The 18,140-nt window shown below is 37.3% G+C and overlaps 1 protein-coding gene across 7 annotated transcripts in view; it reads right to left on the bottom strand.

The window, feature by feature from the left end:
* ARMC8 (armadillo repeat containing 8) overlaps nt 1-18,140 on the bottom strand; it is a 62,429-nt gene that overhangs the window by 10,394 nt on the left and 33,895 nt on the right. For 4 of the 7 annotated variants that reach the window (XM_035545107.1, XM_035545110.2, XM_050712628.1 and 1 more), the window contains 9 exons: nt 16,252-16,311; nt 14,975-15,055; nt 11,209-11,284; nt 11,028-11,118; nt 7,437-7,497; nt 5,316-5,516; nt 2,607-2,702; nt 738-820; nt 337-418 (listed from right to left, as the gene is read on the bottom strand). In XM_035545107.1, the coding sequence (XP_035401000.1) occupies nt 337-418; nt 738-820; nt 2,607-2,702; nt 5,316-5,516; nt 7,437-7,497; nt 11,028-11,118; nt 11,209-11,284; nt 14,975-15,055; nt 16,252-16,311 (831 nt within the window). The remainder of the gene's footprint in view (nt 1-336; nt 419-737; nt 821-2,606; nt 2,703-5,315; nt 5,517-7,436; nt 7,498-11,027; nt 11,119-11,208; nt 11,285-14,974; nt 15,056-16,251; nt 16,312-18,140) is intronic. The other 3 variants (XM_035545109.1, XM_035545111.2, XM_035545108.2) reach the window with 1 other exon arrangement.

Genomic DNA, 18,140 nt, shown 5'->3' with positions numbered 1-18,140 from the left:
GGGGAAAAAAGTAGATCTAAATTCTCTTGTAGCACTTACAGACCAAGTCTGAGCCCGAAACCAAAGGGGATATAGATCTAGTGTCCTACGTAACTAAACACTAGCAATAATTTAGCTTTACTGACTTAAAAAACAAAAAATAAAAAAAGAGAGCCAAGCATGGACTACAGCACTCTTCGCTACTGCTTGGCTTTTTGTTGATTTATGGCTCTTCGAAGGTCATGGAATTTGACTTCTAGTTAATTTTTATTACGATTCTGAACAGACACCATATCCTCCATGTTACTACTTTAACTGAACAGAACACTTGAGTGGTTGCAACTTGACTTTACTTACCTTCATTAAAGGTTTCCATACAGCATGATCCTGAAAACTTGTCCTGAGCTGCTGTACAGAACGGGACAAACTGTGCAAACATCTATAACAGAAAAAGAAACCTTTGTTGTGAAAAAAGTATACGGACACACACACACAGAGTTATACAGATGCTTCTACACATATAAATACATTGCTTCTGCACATTAGGATACAGTCAGAATTTGGTGATTACTAGCCTGTAAACAGCAAAAAGAAAATATCATACTAGTCCAGAGTATTTTTCCCCTAATAAGTTTTCCAACAATAGAAAAGATTTCAGACTCACTTTAGCTTTTGAAAAATTACCAGAAGTTCTAGCAAATGGAGCATCAGACTTTGACAGGACAAAATTGTTTGTGTGAATCACAAAAGCATCCTACCTGACTGCAGCTAATCGCACCTTGATACTAGATTCAGATAAGCCATTAACTATACGGTCCATCATATTTTCAGTCTCAATGATCTGGAGCAAAAAGAAATTAATGTTATATGAATAAAACAGTATGAACATTTATGGGTTGTTGTTTTTTGTTTGCAATATTTAAAATATCACATACAAAAACCATAGCTTAAAACAGTAATCCACTTTACAGTCCTTTATTAAGTGGAACGAAGTGTGCATCTGCATACAATTTAGTAGACATCTATACTACTTGTTCCACTATTGCTTTCAAAATGACTTTATTAATCCTCAAGAAAAAAAAAAGGGCTATATATATGCATTACTTTTAATGTCATATTAAAATAGAAGACAGCATGTGTGAATGCACATAATATATACAAACTACAGATTAGAGACATGTTTTGGAATGGTCTGGAAGAGATAGATAGTCATACATCCTCCATATTTAGACAGGGCCAACACAAGCGCTGAAGACTAGGATAAAATGAAGTTAATATACCAGGGTGAAAGATGACTCTTCTGTAATAAATCAGCTGTGTCTTTACACATCCACCATCTGTTAAAAACAATGCTTTGATACATAAAAGATGGGATCCTTGCTATTAACTAAAGAAGTTAATCCTGCAACAAAAGAAATCTCTGGGTTTGAGTTCTGGAGATCCTGAATCACTCCCCACTGACAGATCTCCTGGCTTGTCATCTTTTAAATAACGTTTTTCCACCTTCTACCTGTCCATACCCTTCTTCCTTCTGTTTTTCCCCTTTAGCCAGCAAACACTGGAAAAATTCTCCTGCCTCTTGTACCTACCATTTTTGTTTGACATTGCAACAACACATCATTTCCAAAAAAAAAAAACCGCTACTTTTCATCATTCATTGCTTAATTTCCCTCCACTTTCCACACGTTAATTCTTAAGTAAATGAGTGCTCCTATCTTCCAGTCTTTCCCACGTTGTTTGAGTAGAGTTCGTTCTCCTTCACACCAACTACTTTATTTCAACAGCACAAAGGCCTTGGTCACTTCAGAATCATGGAAAAAATTGTGACTTTGTATCACAATATGATTACACTTTTCAGAATTTATGTTTGTTTTTCAGAGCAAATCTGTTTTATAATAGGATCCATAACAGAGGTGTATTTTTTTCCCTCAAAACATAGGTTTTAGAAATGTTAAAATACTCATATGCCACAACTATATCCCTGCATAGCTTATGCAATTGGATTGATGAAATTTGTAGGTTCCTATTCTATTCTGAATAGCAAGGACCACAACATGTTGAAGAGTTTATTTTCAAAATCTAGTTCACCACTGTGAAGAGACTGCATAAACAAACTTCACTCTATTTTGTTACTGAAAAATATTAATTCTCTTCAAACCCCATGCCAGGAAAGTGTAATGTAAAAGTTTGTATTAACATAACAGAAAGCAAGCCTTGGCATTTCAACTTATACTCGGCCTCTTCTTGCAAATAATTAGCAATAGGACTAGAGGGAATCACCTCAAGTTGCAGCAGGGGAGGTTCAAGTTGGAAATAAAGAGAAATTCCTTCTCAAAAAGAGCAGTCAGGCATTAGAACGGGTTGCCCAGGGAGGTAGTGGAGTCACTGTCCCTGGGGGTGTTTAAGGAAAGGTTGGATGTGGTACTTAGGGATCTGATTTACTGGGTAATATTGGTGCCAGGAAGATAGTTGGACCAGATGATCTTTGAGGTCTTTTCCAACCCTAACAATTCTATGATTCTATGATTCTAAAATGAAGAAAAAAGGGCAGAAGGGGCAAAACATACATTCTTGCATGCTCCTTCAGCTATGTCTTTGCTTGGATGCTAACATTTTCATGAACTCACCTTTTTTCGGATATCTTCATCGTTTGCTCCAAGGGAAGCATACAGCTTGAAAGCGGCCTGGCGCAGTTCATGGGCATGCTTCAAATCATGGTCAAGCTATTTAAACAAAGCACTGATGTCAAAGTTAGACACTAAAAAATTACAGGTGGTATTTCCCCATTTGTTGTAAAACTAATATCTTGTTCTGGGGTTTTGTCTACCACACCAAGAGCAGCCAGAAACACTGGCAAAGGAACTGATAATTTCATTAGCTGGTGTCCACACTTAACAATTGAATGCAATAACTGAAGTGAACAGTTAATTTCTCTGCTGAGTTACAGAGAAGTCACCTTAAACAAACAATATCTGCTTACAACAATTTGAGGCCAAAACACTTCTACAATGTTACTGCTCTATGCAGACACTATTAAGGGGAAACCTAGTCTTATTTACCCAACAGAAACTAACAGGAAGAAACCAGAAGTGAAAAAAAATCACTTCAGAACCAAAGGAACTCAAGAGAACTGAAGAAAAAGCAAAAACTGAAGTCCATCTCTAAATTATAGGACCTACAGCTTAAGGGGAATGTTGACTTCCAACTTCTTGTGTAAAACACAGAGGGGTGCAAACTGTCTAGGAGGTTTCTGGAAGGTAACTTCTTAACGCAGGTGCTAGCTAGATGGGCAGGTTACAGTGATACACCACTGGATACACTGCTCACAAATCAGGAAAAACTGTTTGGGGTTATGACAATCAAATAGAAGCGTTAGCTATAGGTGTTAATAGTGGTGTTCAAGTTCCTGCAAGGTGTAAGGAAGGCAAGGAAAAGAGTTAAAAGCCTTGACTTCAGGAGAGCAGACCTGGATGAGCACATGGAGTACACCCTGGCTTACTCAGCCAGGAGAAGAGAAGGCTGAGCAGAGAGAGACCTAAGAGCAGCCTTCCAACACCTAAAAGGAGGTTGCAAAGAACACAAAGCCAGACTCTTAATGGAGGTGTGCAGCAAAAGAAGGAGAGACAATACTCAGACTGAAACAGATGACGTTCTAACTGGATGCAAGCAAAAAAAAATCATTATGAGGTGAACTTTGGAACAGATTGCACAGAAAGATTGCTTAATCTCCACTGATAACAATTTTTAAGAGCCAACTGGATAAAGCCATAAGCAACCTCATCTGAACTCAGCACTGACCCTGCTTTGAACAGAAAATTAAGACTAAGACCTCTTAACATCCCTTCCAACCAGAGTTACTCTGATCCAGACAGCCCTCAAAAGTCTGTACACCAAAGAGTTCCACATAACAATGCAAAACTTAAAGTCTATAAAAAATGCCAGAAAAAATGCTAGGATTAAGCTGCAAAGCACTGAAATTAAAAAATAATTTAAAAAAGCACCTTAAAAGTAAGCTGTATGATTAATTGTCTCTGGCGCAGGTACATTAGAGCAGAATGTATTATGTCTGTTTTAAATATTTTAACAATGATAAGTAGTCTGTTCTGCAGAGTCCTCACTCATCTAGTTTTTACTTTAGAGCGTGTAACTCAAAGCTTTTTTTTTTTTAATATAAAGAAATAAAACCCACAAAGTTAGCACCCTGGCTGCGCAGCTGACTATTTTTAGGGTCTTTCTGAACACTCAAAGCAATGCCATATTTATAATTACATTTGGAACCTTATCATGTTTTGATGCTACAGCCAACGTTTATTACTCCCCAGTCAACTGCTAAACTTCCTTTTGCTTATTTAAATCCATTCTGCTACTTACAGTTGGGTTGTGGTTTTTTGTTGTTGTTTTTTTAATTTGCATTTTTACACAGACTTCAAGGCAGCTGTATATGCAGTATCAATTTCATCCTACAAAAACCTGAAAAGTGTGTCTACCTCTTGGGATAGTTTCAGAGGAAAACAAATGCTCTGTAATCCAGTTTTTGGGTACTCTCTAAAAATCATACTCAGTGAGAGCAGAAGGGAATACATAATGGATATTTCCCTACAAAGAATATCAAGAACAATCTTGCTTCTGAGGTTGACTGATCTACTAGTGCTTTGGAAAGTTTACGCAAAGCTGGAAAAAAAAAAATCACAGATGAGAGTGTCTAAAATACCTATGAAAATAAGTCTCCAAGGTATATTTTTGGTCTCTGTTTATCCAACCTCTTGCAAATGCAGATAATATCTGCACATAATGTGAAATGCTATGACATCCAAATGTTTTTCTGCTTAATAGAGCAGAACCATCTCTGAACTTGACATTTTTCACAAAGCTGACCTATGAATTGAAATCAGTTGTATCACATGAACTACTCCTTATGAAGCTGAAATGCTCTGGTTCCTGAAGGCAAGCCTGTTAAACTCTGCAAAGAACATTGCAGATGCCCCAGTCTAGTACTTCATTCCTACCTTGGGAAAACATCATGAAACTTGTATGCTGAGGCTGTATTAAAATATCCAGAGCCCATCTCTCTGTGTTCCACAAAGAACAGCACCATCCTTCTTACAGGACGCAGAGTCTAAATATACACTAAGTTCTTAGTTTGGATATTTCAGGCCCCAGAAAAAGCAGCGAATGAGCACAGATTTGGGGACTACATGCGTCAGGATCACGGCTGGACCTCTGGCCAGCTTTCCATTGAAGAACTCTGACGCAAGGCTTAAGAAGAATAAAGAAACATCCCAAGCCCACTTATTACTGGTTTTGCCCACTTTCAAAGACTCAGAAGGGAAACATACCCTTTTGATATCAGTGATTGCACTCACTGAACTGGGATACTTGAAGTAATCGGCAAGCATGACAATGAGGTGGTCAGTAATGCTGGCAATTCTCTGTAGCTCCACATCTGTTTCAATCAAATAAGCCAGAGTTTCTGCTCCTTCTACTCGCTCCTCCAGCAGTCTCTCCTTGCTACACATTCGAACCAAACATGGCAGAGTCTGAAAAGTTTAAAACAAACAAACAAAAAAAAAGAACCACCAACATTGTTTGGAACAGCTATGTTCATAAAGCATCTCACAAACTCAAATAGCTATCCCAGCGCAATTGTCGTTAAGGTTCTTTAGACTGGTACCTTCAAGGAAAATAATTTTAATGGTTTTAAAGACTACAGACAGAAATTGCTCAGGCATTACTAAGTATACAGTAAGCTACTTTCGGCTAAGTTCTCATGCAGTCAAAATAGTCTGCATAAATGTCATGTTTAGAAGTGATATTTAGTCATGTTTAGAACAGATGTCACTATCAACATGAGCTACACTGGAATGAATGGCATTTTGGATTTTCTTGCTTAAAAAGACTGGAGCAATGGGCCTTTGACTCCAACATATGGATTTTCATCTGTCATTACCTGGAATGCTAGATACCAAAATGCCACCAACAAAAGCTGTAGATGTACCAGACTCTACTGCTATGAACACTGAAATATATTTTCTTATTGCAGTATCTTACATATAACCTACCCTTTCCCCAGCATTACCAAGACATAGGACTTAGGGACAGCTCTTGACACACTGCTGACAGTTCTCTCGTTTAACATGTAACTTAGCAGAAGCCAGATCACAGCAGATCACAGTCAGAATATGGTAACCAGTAGCCTCTGATGGTGAGTAGTCGTCACTGCTTTAAGCAGCAGTACGCGGAGCTACCTGCAGTACCAGGGCCTTGCAGCACACGCTATGGTCATGCCTACCCTTATCAGTTGTCTGTTCCCATGAGGGGATCTAAAACCACAGAGCAGCCTTCACAGCAAAGACAAAGAACTGTAAGAAGTTAATGGGTATCAGTTCTCACACCACCAAACACCGGTAACAACTGCGTGGCTGGTTAGACCCTTCCTTCACTTCCTAGATTCGCTATAAGAACATGGGTCTTCTCAGTTTCAGAACAGAGAAGCTTATGGGGGTGGGGGGAATAAGATCTTTCAGGCATTTAAACTGCATTTTCTTAAGTCTGAATTGTGTTATTCTCTGGAAAAAAAGGATGCTAAAAACATACTGAGAACTTGAAAGTAGCAGTCTGGTAGACAATTATAAAAGAAAGCAAACATACTTTCTTATTGCAGTATTACAGTAATACTTCTATATAACATGGAGAAACAAGTGGTAGTGTTACTATTTTCTAATCTCGGGCTGATAGACTTGCTCATCACCAGCTTTTTTTTTTTCCTGACTAGCTACAGAAGTGTGACTTAAGAAAGAGATGACATTCCTATGGTGTTTAATGAAATTTCCTTTACTGAATTTCCTAGTAAAGCTACATGCAGCATAAAAATCAAATCCACTATTTCAGCACTATATTTTTCCTTTTTTGAAAAAACAAAGGAACAAACAACAAATTCCCCTAGCCAAAGTAGGAAGCACTAACGTTCACACAAAACTACGAAAACATTGTGAATCCTGAGAAATTATCTGCTTTTGAAAGACTCCATTTATACACTGTGAAAGCATTCTGACTATAGTCTTCTGAAATAAGCTACTGAAAGACCAGGCAGTGCCTTGTTTATATACAGGGACCACTGTTTCCATTTTACTTGAGAACAGTCATTTAAATGATTACAAACCTCAAATTGCTGTGGGATAATCAACTCTGGGATAATTATTCCTGGATATGGACCTTTTGGTATGATTATTTATTTAAAAATTCTTAAAAGAGCCATGTTACTACAAAAGCTTAAAGGCACAAATGGGAAATTAGGTAACTGATTAGTATTTTAATAAAAAATTTTATTTTAATAAAATTCAGGGAAACTTGGTGCTTTGAGATCTTCAGTATAACAGACTTACTTTTTATACTAGACAAGTAAAAACACAGACTCACATGAGAAAACTGTTTTAAACAGAATTGTTTAATCAGCTCACCTTAAGAACGATGCAAGAATCATCCGTCCGTATTGCTCCAGCTCTGCACATGGAAGTAAGGCTGTAAGAACATAATAAAACACGTTCACCTATCTTTGTTTTTTATGCACTTGAGATGTTGCAGAACAATCAGCTACACTAATGAAAGGTACTCCCCTCTGTTCTACTGTTGATTTCAATACGTTTGTGCTTACTAGACTTGGGAACATGAGCAAATTAAATTACTACAGGCAGACGTTTAAGTAGATTTATAGTACAGAACATCCTGCTGGAGCACTGACCAATACGTACACCACACTGGTCAAACAAAAGGTCTAACCGTTAAGTCTGACTGATGCACAAACCTCTTACACCAACAAAACAAGATTAACAACCTTCACTAAGATAAAACAGCAATATCCACAGAGCTGTCCTGTGCCCCCACAGCATGGGCAAGCACTTGAAACAGTAAGGAAAGAGTCAATATAGGGTTGACAGTCTGACAGCTTGGTCAAAAAACATACACGCCTTGCATTAGCTTAGGAGATGTCGTACAGTTCTGATGCTTGTCCACAGGCACATCTTAATACGCTGTTAGAATAAGCACATCCTTGCTGATGAAGAACCCTATTAAGTCTCTGACACTGAATCAAAGCTGCGCTTGGTCTTTATTAGACAACATTAGTGGTAAAGTTCAGCAGTGGCAATGACAAGTCCAAGGTCTCAAACTCCAGTGTTGACACACGGTGGCAAATGTATAAATTGCTTTGTTAATCTACCTGTCTCTGCACTACAAAATACCAGAAAGCCGAGCAGTCCACTGACCAATACAAGTAGTTTACATGGTTTATCACTTTTACCTGCTTGGAAACAAGGAAACAGAATAAAGCTGGAGGGTACATGTTCTGCATTCAGTGCAGGAACAGTCAAGTAGCTTTTGTTCTAGCTTTTGAATTAAGCCATTGCAACTGACTAAGTATTAGCATGTTGCAATTGTGAGGTCAAAAAAATAATTGCAATTTAGTAAAAGTGACTTAAAACTGACATTGCAACTCTCAGCTGAGCAGGTTAAAAGTGCACATAGGATCAATCATAACTGCTCAGCTAAGGAGCAGTAACATGCTAACATACCTTAACCATACCATGTTTCACTGCGTTCCTAAGTTTTTTACACATGCCCAAATAGATTTATTTCACCTCTAAGAAGGTAGTATCACTAAACCTGTTCTAAACACCTATCAATGACAGACATAACTAAAATCCCATAATCAAACATATTTTTTTTTTTTATTATTTCTCAGAAGTGAAAAAATAATGATTGTTAGCACAGAGGTTATTTTATTAACTTCACTGTCTGACCCTTGCAACTAACAGGAGGAAATACTCATTTTCATGCCTGGACAATCAGGAGAAAACATGAGTCTGACAGTTGCCATTTACTCTAGCTAGATCCTATGTTGGACAAAGCGGCTCAGCTTCAGACATGAAGTAGGTCAAAGTACTTTTACTTCAGGTAAGATGGGCTTGGCTTAGATGGAAGCAATTCCAGTAATTTTAGTAGAAAAGGTTGCTGCTCCACTTTTAGGTGCAAATCAGTCCTCGAAGAGGCTTACTATTGCTCCCTCTGTGCCAACACTGCTGCTCAAATGAAAGATCCTTACTTCATTTCAACCGAGGTCTTAACTCAGGTCTTCCAGGTCTATTTCAATTGCTGAAAAGCAAAGGAACCTTCTTAAGGCATCCTTGTATACCAGTCTGGATTCAAACAGAAATTTAACAAAAGGCTTCATAAATTCACAAAAAGAACTCTAATTCTGCACTCCAAGGACTCTACTATTAAACCAGAGTGGAGCTCTGCATCAGTTGACCAAAACTGGCATGGCAGAAGTGAAGTCTAATTTAGAAGCAGAAAAAAGAGGACCTGTGACAATTTCACCTACTACTCTCCCTAGAAGAACAGAAAGGAAAGAGGAGATACTGACTCGGAGGGAATCAAGCAGGAGTGGACTTCAGAAGAAAAACCAGTAGGTCTCTGTAAGGCCTCAGACTATTAAGAAACTGAGGCCTTGAATGCCCTACTAAGAAAGATGACTGCCCAGGGACTAATTAGAAACCTAGTCTGAAAGACAAGATGTTGGATTGTTTTCCTTTTTCTTGCAATTCCCTATTGTGCTTTTTACTGCGCCCTTTTCTTCTATGCCTTCAAAAGTCTATCTGAGCCAAAGTACTGCAAAGCAACAGCAACAGATGAGATCCTCCACCCAGCTCCTTCCAGTCTGAAGCAGGTCAGTAAAGAACAGCAGCACACCTGAGAGCATTCATCCCACAATGAGGAGACAATCCAAACCCAGAACACATTTTTAACTCCAGCCTGCCTTTGTAATTAATCAACAGCCACATATCTTGAGCTAAGTTTAAAAAATATATATATTTCTCATACTTAAAATTAAAATTTTAATCCTAATTCTCTGTGTCTTCTCTGAATGGTCAAAGAAACAAAGAAATCAATTGTGACAGACTTCTACAAGACAGGTAATTTACCTTGCCTTCTTCACTACTTTAACAAAACCAGAAAAACCAGATTGCACAGATCAACTGTGGTTGGAAGGTAGTATGGGAGGTCCCCAGTCCAACCTCCCAAAAAGAGGGGGATTACCCCCCTAAAACAACACTACCCTCCCCAGTTCTTTATAACTGCTTTCACGAATGGGTTAAGTCATCATAGCATGGCAACATGAACAAAAAAGACCATCCTACCTACCCCACTTATTCCTCACCCTGAAACTAAAACCTTTGCACTAACACAAGTGTCAGTGAAATTGTGTGGTGAATTGAATCAGAGAACTCATTGACCCAGTTCAAAAATAAGCCATGAAAATCCAAAAGGAAAGTTGTAAATGTAGAGAATTAGAAGAGATCAAATCAAACAGTGTATCAGTAGCCAAACTCTTGACTTACAATTGATTTTAGTACTTTATAATGACAGGTAATTTTCTCTCTTTAATCACCTGAGTCATTTATTCCATCATCATCAACAAAACAGATGGGTAAGGGTCTTAAGCAGAGTCAATTCTCAGCTTATGAAGTGAGCAACCCTACTGTTACTCACACAGGAACCTGCCTACACCAAAAGGGAAAGTTTGATTTGAACTATAAAATTAATAACATTAATTCTGCTGTATGAACACATGAAGCTTAAAAAATAATTATTTTAATTAAAACACCTGGGAAGTATTATAATCTGTATTATACTCTGTAAGGACACACAATTGACCATAGCCTATTTAAAGTAAAACTTAACATAAGCAAATTCTATGCAAACCCATGCATGAAAGCAAATCCATGTATGAATACACATTCCTGGTAAAACTGCTGCCCACCAATGTTTCTGTTGTTGTTTTTTATTCTTTATATACAACAAAAAGTGGAAGTTATGCTGTGAGCTTACTAGGTGAGAACAACTTCTTCAAGGGGTTAGGTAATGTAAATATCATCTGTGATCATTCCTACCTAATGTTTTAGTTCACATATAACTTTGCAAGAAGGAAAAAAGCAATAGTTAAAAAGTATTAAACTGCACACTATTTCATTTTAATTCCTGATGAAAATTACCATTTGGCTGATGTGAGCTGCATTTCAATAGGCTTGTCCCTTTGTAACATCTTCACAAAAATCTGTGGTAACAATTCTCCATCAACCGACACTGCAAGAGATGAAAGAGAACTCAAAGCAACTCTCATTCAACCAGTCAATAAAACAAGCGTCAAACAAGCAATCATTGCATTATACTTACCATTTACAAGAGTCATTGATACCTGTGGGTTTTCAAAGGCTAGAACTGAGAAGCATTTCAAGGCTTGCATTCGAACCTGTGTAAAAACATACTATGAAACATAAATGTAAACGCTAACTTAACAGTAAAATTGGACCATACTGTTGTATAGGCTTACAGAAATAACTCTGTCTTATCAATAAGATTGTTTGACAATGGATAGAAGGCAGATGGAAACATCTAACTCACAGCTTGACTGCTGTGATCTCCCCGCTGGAATTATCCTTTCTAGATTGGATGTTGTGAACTATTCATGAAAAAGAGGAAAGCCAGGACTGGCAGGTGGGAACCAGCCATTCAGAAAGAGTAGTTTCAGTTGTGGTTACTCAAAAACATGCAAACAACAACAAAAGAATGGAGGTATCAGAACAATACTACTTAAGTCTTCTGAGGACTCATAAGTACCCAAGAGAATCTAAACCACGTGCCACTGGGATGTATATTTCAGAAGTCTTTAAAGGTGATTTTAATAAAAACGTCTGAAGAGAACCATCCAGTAGAACTGATTAAACTAATTTTAAAGCAAATATATACCGTAAGTAGTGCTGCTATTACACAACTTCAGTTATCACCTGTACACAAACGATTTGCAACTTGGAAGGGACCTCCGGATGTCATCTGGTTCAACTTACTGATGGAGCAGGGCCACCTAGAGCTGGTTGCCCACGACAATGTCCAGATGGCTATTTCCAAGGAGGGAGACCCCACAATCTCTCTGTGCAACCTAAACTCCGAAACCATCTAACCATCAAACCTTCATGGTTATCTAGTCAAGCGAGGCTATGAAGCCCTTAAAACCTCTTTTCTGAGGCAGGGAAGACCATTCATCATCATCTTCCCAGATAAAAAATCTGATTAATTCAGATATTAGTCTTTGACTTCACCGTCTACAGTTCCACATATGTAAGCTGTGTCCATGTCTTTCCATGTTCCTGTTACCACATACCTGGTATGACAACAAAGCAAACGGAACAAAATTTTGACCTAAAAAACCCTGTCACTAAAGAACGCATTAGCAATTACTGCAAGTTTGGTTTAGGCCCATCCTACCCTCCTCAAAAAGAAGTCCTAGAAACATGGAAATCCAAACGTAGACAACAACAGCCCAGAGAATAAAACTTCTGTGCACTTATTTTATAATATCTCATTACAGCCACTGTAAGATCTCTTCTCATCAGTAGCAGTGAAGCCTTAATAAGGAAAAATGGATAGCAGAGATGGATATCTGGCTTCAGAACAAAAGCCTCATTTGACAACATTTCTTCTCAGATGATCTAATGACTATAGTGCATGCTTCAAAGCAGCAGGAAACAGAGATTGTATATCAAAAAGCACTGAAAAGAGTCAAACCCACAGCTGAAGTGCTGTATTCAAGCCAGAAGAAACAGCAGGGCAGGGGGCTGGGAGGTGGGAGAAGGCATTATAGATGTTCTAATTAGAACCACTTAAGTCTACCTGGAAGTTAATTATTTTATGTGATATTGCTCTGTTAATAAAAGATTTAAAAATTACTACAACGACTACTCTCTTTTCTAGTACTGCCTACTTAATGGCAATTAGTTCGGTAGTTACATGAGAAAAAATGCAAGGATGTGGAAAAACATGCAAATATGCTCTTGAAAAGATTTTCTGTATTGCACTGTAAGAGCTGCAGTCCCTTTGTGTCGGACATCTCACTGGTGAAGATGCACACTCGGAATGATATAACAAATGGGAAAGATGCTCATGTCATCAACTGCAGAAGGGAAAATCCCAACACCAAAGAAAAATAATAGGCAATTCTCCTGGCAGACCTACACAAACTCTTTTCATGGGAACCGAAACCCCATTCTGGGGGGTTTCTGACGGTTATTGGTATGGTCCTATCAACTAAATCACTTGAGATACCGTACTGGCCTCTACTCCAAGTATTAAAAACGTGCAAGCTTTTTAAATGCTGTTGTTGCCTGTCATGCTCTTATTTATTTGGCTATATATTAAGAAACTGAGTAGATAAGTATGAGAATGAAATAGCTTGTGTTCCACAAAAATGCATCAATTACACGAGAAGGCCAAGAATTTCTATTTAATGGAGAATGCTAAGAAAGCAGCTGAGATAACAATAAGGCTGTTAACCTTGGGAGTATTAACAGAGCGAAGTATATGAAAAGCAACAAAAAGTGGTTCAGTATGTACACCTAGAATTTAGAAGTCTGACCAAACTAGCAAAGGAATAAACAGTCCTACATCTTCCAGTCAGGTAGGACTAAATATGTATTTTAATGCAACGCTACATGTATCTTGTTGGTGAAAAAGCGACTTGAAAATTTTACCAAGCTCCTATTTCTTTATTTTAAAAAAGCCGATTGAAAAAAAATTAAGGAAGGTTCAAACAGATGCATGGCTTGGAAAATTCACCTTACAACACAGGCTGAAAAAAATCAGCTGATGGAAGAACGAACAAAATGTTCCCTAATCACGGTGAAAACTTCTTAATACAGAAAGACAGAAAACAGAAATCTGTCAGTCTCACTAACAAAACATTAAAGACAGCATACTTCCAACTGGATTTATAAAAAGAAACAAAATCCAACAAAAACAAAAACCACCACATAAGATAATTAGGCCCTGGAACAAAACACCAAGTTTCCCTTTACATGAAATTCTTATTTGAAGCCTTGCTTTCCTGCTGAAAGATACTTTAGTTATTGAGAATGTTCTGTATTAGGTTGCAGACCGAAATAAGACAAGAACGATTATATTCTCTAGTCTTCATCAAGCAGTGAACAGCCTTTTTTCAACAAAATAAAAATGGCACAAAAACATTAGATATTTTGTATTAGATATTGCAATAAAAATAACTCGGGAAAAATATCTATACTTCCATGTGTTTCTAATTTTTAGAATGATGATATTGATACATTTGGGGAGGGGGGAATAAACTGATACCTTCATAAGAAAGTCCATAACAGTTTGACTGCTTAGAGATCGCAGGATTGACTTCTGACAGATTTCAAGATTATTTGCATACCAGATATCTGCTAGCTCTCCAAACAAACAAACAAACCACTAAGTTACACTGAAAAGCTTTGGAAAGCACTTCACACACACAAACATTTTAATAAGTAATTTACAGCAGACTCCTACAGCTATGCTTAGGATTTGAAATTTTGGCCTCAGACTGAAAACAGCTAGCTGAGCCTCCTTGCCACCACAATATGTGTACACTATGATGCTTCTTCCCAGCAGTGGTACTTTCAGATAGCCAAGGATGGACTTCCCAAAAACATAACAGAGAATGGAGCTGAGACGTGTGAGCAGAAAACACTGGTAGCTGGTGACCTTCACAGATTCCATGTTCATGTTTTCTCAAGGATGACTTCTCTTCAGGACAGCTCACCTTTGCTTTTCTTCTGATTTTTTTTTTTTTTTTTTTTTAACATTTAACATTCAGCATATTAGACCATTTTTATTGGTTTGCCAAGTGACTGCTCTCTGTCAGATCGACAAATGCCAGCTCTGTTTTAATTAACGATATTCTAACTTAACAGAGCATTCCAAAGTAATAGGTCTCATTTTGATAGAAATCCATATGGCAGGTAAAAACAATTTTTATTCTAGAAATGAACATTACACATATTTACAGTTTTAGTTCATACATGTATACTTTTTTTTTTTTTTTAAATCAACATCACTGGCATCCCTTTCATAAGGGTACACAAAACTTTGAATAATTTTAATGTCTTACTTTGTAGGAGGTGGAGACTAACAGATGTGCAATATTCTGAACTGCTCCATGGTTAAACAAGATTGTCTGGTGATCTGGACCCTACAAAGGAAAACAAAAATGCAATTATATATATATTTTTAAAAAACATGTATAAGGTTTCCACTAGCTCCATTTTTTTTTTAAAGTATTTAAAGGTAAATTTACTAGCATGTACTTTGAAATCAGTTGACATACCAACTTTTTATTTCTTAAATAAAGAAGTCCATCTCCAGTTTATACCATTTGTCCTTTTCTGGTAATCATTTTCACTTTTCACTTCAATAGGAAACTATTATTTTTCATAAATAAACATGGATAGACTACTTATGTTTCTATTTCCCATATTGGAAACAATGGAAAGCTCCCGATTTTCTCCACAAATCATTTAAAATATCTCCAGTCACTAACTTTTTTTTGTGTGTAATATTAAACATTTTCAGCAATTCTAACTTCAGAAGAAATAGAATTAGTTCTAAAACTGTTTCCAGACAGAATGTGACAGTGTGTTGAGAGCAGATTCACATTTTCCTCCTACAGATTATTTTAATTTCAAACATATTTAGGCATAAATCTAGACAGCCATCACCCATTTATTGGCTTCAAGACTTAAGTCAACAATGGCTGATAGATCAATATTTTTCCTAGATTTAAAAAGCATTTAGAATTAAACACAAGTACTGAATTCTGCAGTAGAAAGGTCTCAGAAATTCTGTAGCATGACAAGGCTCAATGAGGTCAGAAACAAACCACAAAACACCAGTGGGGCCCACAGCTCTCAGCGTCTCTTGGGAGATTTGGTCTGTGACTTACAAACACTTTAGAAGTAGATTCATGACTCCAGCCATTTTTGCATTAAACATCGGCCATGCGCAATTTAAATTCAGCTTTTGTAATGTCACAGCATCAATCGTACCTTGATACATTTTCTCAACTAATCTGCAAGTGAAGAAAGCATCTTCACTCCTTCATTTTATATTCAAACCCAGCTGAGTTCATGGGCATATCTACACACCCCAGTATGCATAAGTGACGCTTTATTTTCACATCTGAGATACAGCTGAAATCAGATTCCTTTTATGTTCAAAGGAACATTTTTGGAACATCCCTTACCTCTAAGGAAAAAAAAGTATGAAAGTTACTTTTAGATGCAACATATCTGGTGCTTTAAGAGATGCTTCAGCTGCTACTGCCACCAAGAGCTTTCTACCAAAAAAATGCAATTAAAATAGCATGGTTGAAGTAGGAAAACAACTTACATTGGCACACAGAAGTGGCTGAGGCAATGATTTAAAGCCGCAGCTATGCCAGTGTTGAAGCTGAAGAACAGATATTAAGATATGTGAAAAATATGAATGAACTTAAACTTTAAAAAAATCATATTGACCGAGACTGTTCTAGTAATTCATGGGTATTACTGATTTTTCAAAGAGATGAACAGGTGAACTCTGTGCAAACAGGACGGGTGCAAGTACAGAGGTAACACTTGGGTGTATTCATAGCTGCATAACTTGCTGTACTTGAATATATCCAATCTGTACACGCTGTGTTTGCACGCACCAATCCTGCTTGCTCAATGCACAGTCAGGTTGAATACCAACTCATAAATAGAGACAGCTTCAAACATACACGTGAAATCTTGCTATCACAATGCATCATTCTTTTCTAGTTCCAAGTATCTCCGACAGCAGTATAATAAAGACCTTTTCACTCTGTTTCTCTCTGGGCATCCTAACAGAGTTCCAGGAGCCAGTTCTATTTCAGGGATCTTTTTCTCCCAATATAATCAAGAGATGTAATATTCCAGAGAGAAATCACATTTCTTGTATAATTTTCCATCATAAAATGCAGATTTTTCAAGAAAGCAGTAGGATAGAACAGTGTAACAATTCATTCCATAACAAAATTTTAAAAGCAGATACCTAAGTGTAAAATGTACCATGGTTCAGGGATCCAGCACCAGGCCTAGGATCACATAAGAAAACATTCTCAGAATGGGCTTACGAGGAAGCTGCCCTGATTACAGGCTTTATCCTGGATCTTTCCCAGACACGAGATTTTAATTTTCAGCTGGCGGTGAATGTATTACTTATGCAGAGATGTCTCCACGTTCAGATATAATTTCCAGCACTATCTTTTCAAATCATTCATCCAACTGTTTGTTTCCAAACACATACCTTATCTTTCCAACTTGACCATTAAAATAGTAAAGCTTACCTACTCACATCACTTTCTCTGTAAACGAATCAACTGTGATAGAGAATCTTAGGAAGTACGTTTTGACTTGCATTTTAACAAGCCTTGCACATCAACCTGATTTCAGTTCACTTGGTTTTGCTTGTATGTTGATTGAGTCCTAACTATGTATGCTAAAAACTGCATCCACTCCCCTGTAAACCAACACTTTCCTTTGCTTAGAATGGCTCTTTTCCAGAGTCAGCATTTTCCACCACTCAATTTTAACTCTAAAAATGCAGTGACAAGCAGTAAAAGCATGAAGTACAAGCAGAAAACAACAGCAATACGCTAGGAACCTGAATTAAGGATTCCCTAGCTAAGGAGAACAGGTCTGAGCTTTTCCAGTGAAATCCGAGCAGGCACGAAACAAGGAACCTGAGAAACCCGACCAAACAAGACTCTGGCCAGGAAGAGAGAAAACAGAGCACAAGATCTAAGCAGAGAAGAGTATGCAGAAACAAGGGGGAGAAGTTGAGATATGTCAGCAGTTGTTTAATGCATACATCGATTAACATGAACAGAAAAAAAATAAAACATCAATACTTATTACATAGTAACAATTCTTCAGGGAAAAAATATAAGGGTTCTCTCAGTCATGACTTTTTAGGGGGAGTCTTCATTAAAAATGTTCTGAATACTGAAACTTTCAGAAGTATTTAGTATTTTTTAGTGATATGAATGTACTTTTCTCACAAAGCAGAAAGTCCCCTGCTTCACTCTACTAGATGAATTTTATTAAGTCTGAGAATACAGAATTGATGTTTTGTCTTAGTTACCAGATCTGAAATCCAAGAATTAATCAAAATAAGAAAGGAGACAGTTTACAGCTACACTCAAGACATGCATTTGCCAGAACAAGAGAAATGAGTTCTTGATCAATTTAACATTTCTAATGATCTGTTTACTCAAC

This window comes from Cygnus atratus, chromosome 9 (assembly GCF_013377495.2).
Source record: "Cygnus atratus isolate AKBS03 ecotype Queensland, Australia chromosome 9, CAtr_DNAZoo_HiC_assembly, whole genome shotgun sequence".
In the NCBI taxonomy this organism is placed as follows: Eukaryota; Metazoa; Chordata; class Aves; order Anseriformes; family Anatidae; genus Cygnus; species Cygnus atratus.
Note: the sequence above shows the minus strand (reverse complement) of the source record. Positions and strands in the feature narration are given on the sequence as shown.